Source organism: Colletotrichum fructicola (assembly GCF_000319635.2).
Source record: "Colletotrichum fructicola Nara gc5 chromosome Unknown KSG_Nara_v1_contig05, whole genome shotgun sequence".
NCBI lineage: Eukaryota > Fungi > Ascomycota > Sordariomycetes > Glomerellales > Glomerellaceae > Colletotrichum > Colletotrichum fructicola.
The window spans coordinates 1,329,213-1,338,595 of record NW_027094055.1 but is presented as its reverse complement, the minus strand read 5'-3'; the positions used below and the strand labels follow the sequence as shown (position 1 = coordinate 1,338,595).

General features: G+C 51.6%; 5 protein-coding genes across 5 annotated transcripts; 3 read left to right on the top strand and 2 right to left on the bottom strand.

The window, feature by feature from the left end:
- Positions 1 to 55: 55 nt before the first annotated feature.
- Positions 56 to 841, top strand: CGGC5_v009039 (uncharacterized protein; the record flags this gene model as incomplete). The annotated part of the gene is made up of 1 exon (XM_032037623.1): positions 56 to 841. The coding sequence occupies one exon, from the start codon at positions 56 to 58 to the stop codon at positions 839 to 841; it is 786 nt and encodes a 261-aa protein (XP_031883490.1).
- Positions 842 to 1,343: 502 nt separating this feature from the next.
- On the top strand, positions 1,344 to 2,411 carry fsdC-2 (Trans-enoyl reductase fsdC; the record flags this gene model as incomplete). The annotated part of the gene is made up of 1 exon (XM_032037625.1): positions 1,344 to 2,411. One exon carries the CDS (start codon positions 1,344 to 1,346, stop codon positions 2,409 to 2,411), a length of 1,068 nt encoding a protein of 355 aa, XP_031883492.1.
- Positions 2,412 to 2,504: 93 nt separating this feature from the next.
- Positions 2,505 to 3,508, bottom strand: CGGC5_v009037 (uncharacterized protein; the record flags this gene model as incomplete). Its single annotated transcript, XM_032037627.1, has 2 exons — positions 2,505 to 3,359; positions 3,410 to 3,508. The coding sequence occupies 2 exons, from the start codon at positions 3,506 to 3,508 to the stop codon at positions 2,505 to 2,507; spliced, it is 954 nt and encodes a 317-aa protein (XP_031883660.1).
- Positions 3,509 to 4,944: 1,436 nt separating this feature from the next.
- Positions 4,945 to 5,937, bottom strand: CGGC5_v009036 (uncharacterized protein; the record flags this gene model as incomplete). Its single annotated transcript, XM_032037629.1, has 1 exon — positions 4,945 to 5,937. The coding sequence occupies one exon, from the start codon at positions 5,935 to 5,937 to the stop codon at positions 4,945 to 4,947; it is 993 nt and encodes a 330-aa protein (XP_031883658.1).
- Positions 5,938 to 8,582: 2,645 nt separating this feature from the next.
- On the top strand, positions 8,583 to 9,326 carry CGGC5_v009035 (uncharacterized protein; the record flags this gene model as incomplete). Its single annotated transcript, XM_032037630.1, has 1 exon — positions 8,583 to 9,326. The coding sequence occupies one exon, from the start codon at positions 8,583 to 8,585 to the stop codon at positions 9,324 to 9,326; it is 744 nt and encodes a 247-aa protein (XP_031883657.1).
- Positions 9,327 to 9,383: the final 57 nt, after the last annotated feature.

Below are 9,383 nucleotides of genomic sequence, written 5' to 3'. Positions count from 1 at the left end.
TTGCCTCTATCTTGTTTTCACTCTCATCAACCCGTAACTACCACCAAAAGCAACCATGCATACGCGGCCCGTGACGCATGCCGACATCCCCGGCATCGTGGATGGCAGTGCTGCATTTCTCGACGCGGAGCTGAATGTATGGCTCTACCCTCGCCGTCGCGAGTTTCCCGAATGCTGGCGCGCACGCATCGTTCGCGCCCTGCGCGCGAGTCTCGCGAAGCCAGGTATTCACTCATTCGTCTGCGTCACCGACCACGAAGACCCTGCAGACTGGCCTCGCGGGAAGATAATCGGGTACTCCCGCTGGGAGTGGAACGGTCTCGAAGATGATCCTCGCACTTTGAAATGGCGGTCCAACAACACCGGGGTTGCCAAGGCCGTGGAAAGGACGCTGGTGGACTGGGAAAACCGATATGTCGACTACTTTCACTTGGACAAGGCTCTCCATCGCGAGCGCAAGGCGGTTTTCGACAAGGAGAATTTGGAATCGGGGAACCCTTACGCGCCGCTTGAATCGTTCTGGAACCTACTTACCCTCAACACTCATCCGGATTGGCAGGGCAAGGGAGTTGGGAAGAAGTTGATGGAATGGGGCCTTGAGCGCTCGAGAGAAAACGAAGCCCCAATCATCTTGATCGCAACCACTGCAGGCCAGCGCCTATACAATAAGTTGGGATTTTTCATAGTCGGATGGGCCGCCAACGAAAGTATGGCGTGGGCTGAAGGGGGCGCCATCATGATTCTAGACATCAACGAGAAGTATACGCGCAAAGCGATAGGTGCCGAGACGAAGAAGGAATATTTCAGTAAAGTGAAGGAGATAGAGGTTGTTTACGAATAGAAAGTAGTCTGTGATCTAGTACATATATATAATTCATTTAGGCAAAGTCGGCGGATGTTAAACCTCAGTTGATTACCAACGAATACAATGCCGTACAGCATTCGTCTGGGCAAAACTTTAAAGCATGACTCGAGAGGCTCACATCTTGTTGGTCTCTTCGGCATTACGCCCGCCAGATGTGTCCTATCTCCGGGGATCAGTACGCCTGGACTACTCCGGTCGGCCTCCGGACAGCTCCGCGCCGGCCGTCGGGCGCAATCCTTCCTGTCCGGCAACGGCGGAGTGGATCTGTCTTCGGAGCTGGGCAACAGCGAGTTGTAATTCCGACCACGGCGGATGTTTAACGGGTCTTCAACTACATCACCAACACCACTAGCTCGTGGAGATGATGAACACTTAGAATATGATCTAGTACATATATATCCAGTGCCCGCGTACAACGGCGTCATGAATATCCCCTGGAACCAATGAGACTGTCACTTCAACAACCAAATCCTTCAATATGTCTCGTTCCATCTACCTCGGCGCTGATGCCAGCCTCACCATTCGCGATGTCAACAAAAAGTATGAACCGCAAGGCTCTCAGGCCTTGATCTCAGTCAAATACTCAGGCATCAATCACTGCGACCTAAACTTCGCCCACGTGGGTCTGCATTCTTACGTCACTGGCTTCGAGTTCTCTGGCGTTGTTGACGCTACGGGTCCCGATTCTAGCTTCAAAGTTGGAGATTCTGTCTTTGGCGTCTCCACTGTGCCTTTCCCGAAGCCATCTTCACTCGGTACCCACCAAGACAAGGCCATCGTGGAAGATGCCTTCGCCTACAAAGTTCCGGAAGGGCTTGATCTCAAGGATGCTGGTGGCTGCTTGATGGGAGCTCAGACTGCCGCAGACGCCATCTTCAATATCCTTGGCTCTGGATGGCCAGCGGCTGGTGTTCAGGGCACCAGTCCTGCTGGCAGGCCCATCCTGATCTGGGGCGGTGCAACGAATGTCGGAGTTTCTGCCATCCAACTCTCAAAACAGCTTGGCTTCAGTCCGATCTTGGTCACTGCCTCGCCCAAGAATCACGCCAAGCTCCAGGACCTGGGTGCTACCCACTGCTTCGACTACAGGAGCCCCAGCGTTGTGGATGACATCCAGGCCACCGTCAAGAAGCTCGGGATCACGCTTACCACAGCCTTCGATACGGCGTGCAGTGGTGTTATGTCTCCGGATGTTGAGGCAGACAAGACGTCTCCGGCACTTACACGCAAGTGTTTGTCGGACGGCGCGGACGTCGAAGCGATTAAGTTGGCTAGCACACTCCCCGTCAAACACGATCCGGATTTTCGCCTTTGTACCACGTACAGACCCCCGGGCAGCATTGGGGCAATGGGGGAGCCTCAAGATCCTGAGTTCCCTATTCGTACCCGGAAGGTGATGGAATATGTGGTGGAAACGGCCTACCGGATTCCTAGACATCCCAATGTCATTTTCGTCAAGGGGGCTGAGGAGGGAATCGAAGAGATACAGCGTGTATCACACGGAGCTGCATCTTTGGAGAAGGTTGTCATTGAGCATCCCATGTAGTCGATTCACCAAAAGTTTTCAGACATTGGCGCAATGCGGGTAATGTCCAGTTATGTGCAAGCAAATCAAGGCAGTATAGATACAAGTGCATACTCAGTAAAAGTGCTGGCCCCCTCCAATCATGTCTACTTCAGGGCACCATGCTCTGATCTCGTCCATTCGCTTCGGCAGCCAACGCTTCGGCTGGTGGTAACCCAGCGGCGTCTCGTAAAATATCGTCTCAACAGCAAAGCGTTTGGCTTGGTCTTCTGTGGGCAGTCGCGCGTTGCGCTCCTGCAATCTTTCAAAGAACCATTGATCTTCAACCTTGAGCCTGCCCGGGTTCTTCTGCTGCTCCTTGATGATGTCGAGAAACAATCTTGGGTTTCGTAATGACAACCCGCCATTGTATCCATTTCCGTGCTTCTTTAAAATCGGCGCGCCGATGAAGTCCCACTCTAGGAAGTCGTCGACTTTACTTGTTGATTGCGAGCATAAGATACTATCCACCTGGAACAGGAGAATTCTGTTTGCCGGCGAAAACAGCTCCCATAGCCACGGACGAACCATGAAGTATGTGACGGATTTGTGATCCGGGAAAGCCGTGCCGGGAGGGAGGTAGAGGATGGCGATGCGCTTCGCCTCCACTAGCTGTCGGAACTGCATCGATTCTGGCATTTGCCAGTTCTCTTGCAGCGTGAGGAGAACCACCGGCCACTTGGGTCCCAGAGACGACGCGAAGTGCAACATGATCGGGACCAGGTTCGGCACTTTCGCCGGGTGGGTTTCCGTTATGACCGCGACGTTATTGTTTCGGAACATGTGCTCGGGAAGGATATGCTCCATCGCCTCGGAGCTGTAGAAGCTTTCGCCCTTAAAAATGTGCTGCCCTGCATTGTGTTCTGTTGCGGTATTGTCTTCGGTCTTGGCGACTTCCATCGGATCTCGACGAGTAGTTTGCGCTGTCGCCTGGGCTGCACATCAGCATGAAGAGTTGAGAATCACATCGAGATACGGACCTTCGTGCTGAGAATATCCCAGGAACCCAGCAGGATGACGGTGAAGAAAAGATGTAACAGAGATGGGCCCTCAAGACGTCTCCTCCCGAAGGGGCCCATATCGGCTGTTTGGATAGTGTGCAATGCGGACTTTATTCCAACAGCATCAACAAGAGATGACGACTGCTGGAAGAGCACCGGCGGTTGTGTCCCTTAAGAGTGAACTTGTCATGACGCGATCGTGGGCGACAGGAATTAAGGGAGAGCTCAGAGAAAAGTCGGAGAAGAATGGTGCCAGTCCCATTCCTTGGAGTCCGGCATTGCGCGTTCGCATGTTTTCTCTGATTCAGAAACAATAGCTTCGGATAAATCTAGCATTTGATTTACCTTGCGGAATTTTGGTTCGAAGGCCTGCGCGCCATATACAATGACACATGCGCAACGCCCTTTGGCAGGGTGGGGGGCGCATTGCTTCCCGAGACAAATGTCTAAGCGAGGAATGCCGTGATAAGCCTCGCGGGTGTTTGGCTTGATTCGTGGCATCGTAGCGTCCTCAAAAGTCTTGTAGCCCCTGGCCAGAAGCAATCGACTTTTCGGCGAAAACAATCGCGCTCACTATAGCAGATTGAATACCATCAACAAAAAGGGACGAGCCGGTGGGGATACCGGCTGGTATTCATGGCTCAACTTCGCTTCTGTTCCAGACTCATACTCACGATGAATGGGATCAAATTACGTCTTCGAGGATGCGTCAGTGAGAACAACGCACGTATCTCATTGTTCTCGTGGCTGAACGTTTGGGTCTAGGCTTAATTCTCCGGCAGTCACAACTCGATCCGATCCATTGTCAGAAAGAAATGAACGGGAGTCTCTCGATGGTGGACGCCAGGGAGACACAGGTACGTATTGATATATCAGCATTCATTCCGTTCAGCTATGAGTGTTTTCTTGGCCAATCACGTGATATCGTTTGACATGCTTACTGTGACATGACCAAGCCATTTCCTAAAATGGAGGAAGAAGAACATCTCATTGCTTTTTTTCTTTGCCACTACTACCATTTACTCCGTCAGTGGCAGGAAGCTCAGCCATGAGTAGACCACCTCTAGGAGCAGTAGGCAAATGCAATGCCGTCTCATTCAAGTACCAAGAGCTAGATAAAGGCCATTTCTGGGTGGACACTGGTAGTCCGTGAAGAAATCTAAATTCAAAATGCAGTACACTTAGTGAATCTGTACTTGTTCTCTCGTGATGCCATGCGCTTTCATCAGACGCTCTAGCCCGGATTCCCCTGGCTCGGCTTTTGCTTGGATCTCCATTCGTCCCACTTTGTACGCCCGCCGACTGCCATCAACAACCTCCCATTCGAGTATGAAGAAGTAGAAGGTTTCGAAGTAGCCCTTGGTTACTTCCTTGATGTTTGTGGCCAGAACCATCATATCCCAGCTCCCGGCGGATAGTTGTTCGGCAATTCCTTCTCTGCCCGCAATATTGAGTCTATTCCCGTTCATGATGGGATCTTTCAACCACGCATCAGGTGTTGACGATGAGGAGGCTCAGGGCTCCGCCCAAAAAGAGACAGTAGTTTCCGATGTGTCCTCCGTGATAGTAAGAAAGATGGGGACCGAAAGAAGATAAACGTCGACTTCAAGAACGTGGAACTCAGGCATGGGCGAAACCTGTTGTCTGAGCTTGATACAGTCTTCTAGCGTATACGCGGGAGCGTGTTCATTCATGCGGAATCGAATCCCAGTCGGCCACAGAAACAGGTCATCTTTGAGTGGAATCGACTGTCCCCAGATAATACCGATGCCCAGAGATTTGGCCCAACTCCAGGTGGGGAACGTTGACGAGTGTGGCCATTCTGGTGATTCATCTAGTGAACCAGTTCTTTCCCAATGCCAGCTTAGACCAGAGACAAAGAATCTTTCGGCCGAAATTTGGTCATGGTAAAGTGCAAAGGGAATGCCAAAAATGTTGTAAATCGGAGCTGAGGTCTTTTCAAACTTCCTAGAAATCCCCCGCAGGCCATGGAAGATATCGGCTCGATAAGTAAAGTTTCTCTTTGAGTTTGCGGTTGTGGTCAATTTGAACTTTTCGAAATTGTCTGTGATCGAGACTGAACTATCTTCAGTCGGAATGAAAACCATGACGGAGCGCCAACTGCTGATACTGGACACAGCCATGGCCGAGTCGTACTCTTCGACGATTTTCTTCGCGTTCGTACCAATGGGGTCCAAATACCCCAGGAGGTCGTATACCTTAGACTTCTCGCATTGGATAAATGCTGAGGACTTGGTGAATATTAGTCTTTGGTGGGACAAAATGCTTTCTTGAAAGGTCCATCCTCGAGTATTCCAAACAGAGCCTTCTACTTCATCTTCAGGGTACTTGAGCTGAGCGAAGCTCAATGGCCCCTTTCTCCAAGTTTGCACAATTCTCTGTTTCCCAACACCGGGAATCCCATGATTGTCGTCTCTTCCTGCGGCTGCAATAATTGTCAAGACCGCGCATTCGTAAATCTGGTCCATGATCTGGATCTGTTCCATTTTGTCGCTCTCATCGTCTTGGCGAATACAATATCTATCTACCCAGAGATATCGATATCCTAGATTGAGTGTCACTGAAATCGCGTCCTCGATGGTTCGTGGAAGGCCTCCCCGTTCTGTGTTCGAAAAAGGCGTGTCTGTGGTTGGAGCCGAACCCCAGACGTAGCTGAGGGCGACATAGCGTGAGCCCCTTTCTGCTCGGATGATACGCCTCTCAACGCAGTCAATAAGTCAAATGTGTGGTGTCGGGCGGTTTTGATTCTTCAAGCATTGAGGATGATGCTCGTTGCAAGTTTGTATCCACGTTTTCACGAGATCGAAGTCCACGAACTGAGACGTTAGACGGGGCTCAAACAACCCCGACATCCCTGAGCCCCTGACGCAGACGAGTGGACTTATCATTTTGGACGCCTTTTCGTCAGGGGGGCGTTGCTGGCACTGCGGATATGTAGAGCGCGTTCTCGATTCCGTCCCGCCCAACATTTTTGTAAGCTGTCGGGGCCCAGCACTTTGGACCTTTGCCACCATCCCTAAAAAAGCGATACCAACTCTTCGGTCGGTACCATCGGTCGAACGCCACGAGTCTTTCGAACGGCCTTCCACATATTCGCTCGAATCTCATTTTATCTGGATTCAACAATATCTTGAGAAGACTTTCGCAGAACCAGCATGAAGGAGGAAATCCGTCGCTTGGATCTTGAACCCAATCTCCTTGCCACCGATCCCAGTCCGAGCGAGTGGTCAAGTCTTGAAGATAAATGTAGTTGCGCGCATTTGCGGCTTCGTCCCACGCTGCCTCATCGAAGGCAGCCTCGAAGTCGATCCGCGGGCAATCAGCACACAAATTCGTGTCAGTGGGGCTTTTGTGGACATTGTTGCCTATATCTCTAGCGATAGGGATGTCTTTGCGTTCAGAAATAGCGGGATTTGCGTGACACGAAGCCATTGCAGACTATCCGGAGAATGAGTATGAAACAATCATAAACCTTTCTATCAGGTGTGATCAGGCCACGGTGCGGGTTCAATCTGACATGGAAAAGCTGGCGGAAGCGGGGAAGCCTCGCCTCCGTCGACCTGCATGGGTCCAGGTGCAGAAAGCCAATGACGTTCTCACGACCCTGGTTGGCGTTCACGCTACTGTATTGATGAGCGATTACTGAGGCCGACAGGTGTGGATAGTCGTCCTGATCACTGGGAGGTCAACAGCAGCGAGTTCTTTTCAATTGCATGGCAGATACTTTCTTATAGTCGGTCCCGGTAGGCTTCAAACCTGATTTAGTTCTACGTCTTGATGTGTACACGCCAGAATCAAAATGTGAGAGAGAAGTTGCCTTAGTACAGTGGGACGATTGAGAGTACATGGAATGTTTCTTGCCGAGGTACCTAGGTAGTCACAACAGCAATCGAAGCCCGAATTTTAGGCTGAGTATCAAAGACATTTCTTTCTCTCGCAACTACCTAGGTGGTTGACGAGTCGCGTTCACGGATTACATGGTTCGGTAAGTCCCATTCTCGTCATCCCTGACGAGACCCCAAGGGTGCCACGAGGTCTGGAAGCTTGGACCGATCTATGAATCGATCGGGTGAAACCCGTAATCCCCTCATCATACACTGCCATCCCTTGAGACAACTTATGGAGAGAAGGAAGGGGACTAATTTGGTGGCGGGGCCCGACATGCCGACGGCGTTGCGCAACTTCCGGCCTCCGACATCAGGACTTCTGATGGCGTTGCCAATCCGTCAAGAGTTGAGAACGACTCATTTGACCTGTTTGAGTACTGCTGTTGTGGTTGCCAACTGAGCCTTGGCAGCATAGTGCTTTCCAAGCCACCGAGATTGTAGTCATGAAATCAGAGACAAAGGTCAAAGCTCACCATCGAGGAACACTGTCTGTGTCAAGCGAGGTGTCCCATGAGATTGAGCTTCTATCAGAAGATGGCCCAGGGTATCTCAAAAGGATGAAATGGGCAAATTATCGCCGATGTCGCCGACGGCAGAGTCATGGCAATGTTCACTAATTCAACGCTTCGCTAGTCAGGCTGAAGTCTATCCTCACGTGGCAAAACTGTTGCTGACCATTTCGCGAGGCGTTCGTATTTCCGGTAGCTCTAGTCATTGACGGTTGGGAACCCATGCTCTTTCCAGACCCTCTCCCGTCGGATAACCCGCCCGATCTAGGTGGGCAGCGCACATTCTCCGCGGGGGACAAGGTTTGCCGTAGACGCTGTGCTTCCCCAGTGGGCGCACCACACCTGTGTAAACGCCATTTTACCTTCAAAGCATCACATGTTGCCATGTATGTGGTACAAATAGTCGCCGTCATCTCTGGTTGACAACTAGGTATGAAACAGGAACTAAGAGGTGTTCTTTTACTTAGACTTTGCAGCGACGCGACCTGCGTCGGATCGTTCACGGTACCCTGCGCGCCTATTGGAGTAGCAACAAAAGAGTTTCGGGCTAACCTCAAACCATGATTCAAGGTTTAGCTAGTAACTTGGAAGAAGATTCTTAGAAGACAGGCTGAACCTAGGCGTGTAAGGGCGCACATATCCTCAAATAATGAGGGGTTGCGTTATATTTGCTGCCCACCACGCTTTCGAACGTCTCCATCGGTTCCTCATGGCCTTCTTAGATGCCCGTTCACCATGTCAGCCGCGGCGCAACGCGGGACATTGGCGCCTCTCCCACAAAACCACCGGCTGGGCTTGATCGTCTTGACGGCTTTCTCGCTTTTATCATTCGTGTCGACTACCGCCTTGTGGCTTTTTATCTCGTACAAGCTCCTCTCAGAACGTTTAGAAGAGAGAAGGCGGAAGAAGCGAAGGGCCCGTCGACGAAATGCATCCGCCGCAACAGCTGCCGCCCCGCAGTTCCCCGACCTGTCCCTCGGGCTCGATGCTCCATGCTCCGGGGCTACCGGCTTTGAGCGTATTCTGGAGCTGGACCGATTAGCTGCGGAAGCCCAAGAAAGACCGCCCGACACCAATTCTCAGGAAGCCGATGAAGATGCCGAGCCACAAGTGCGCAACCCGTTTCCGATTCTTGTTTACAATCTTTTGCTTGCGGACATGATGGAGGCCCTTGCATATGGGCTGAGTTCCTATTGGGTAGCAGTTGATGGTATCTTTGCACCATCAGGGGTATGTTGGGCGCAGGGCTGGCTGGGGTCGACGAGCAACTTAGCGGCCAGTCTCTTTCTCGCGGTAATTGCAGTGAACACTTTCTTGACTGTGGGGTTGGGTATCAAGCCACCACCATGGGCAGTTTACACGGCGATTGCTGGGCTGTGGATCTTCGACTTCAGCATCAACGGCGCGGGGGTCCGGGTGGCTGAAGCGGACCCGGAGACTCCCGGCGAGTCCTTCTTCATGAGAGCCAATGTGTGGTAAGATATTCCCTTTCGCTTTGATTCCGTTGAATCATTGCATATGTTTGAATGAGCTGAT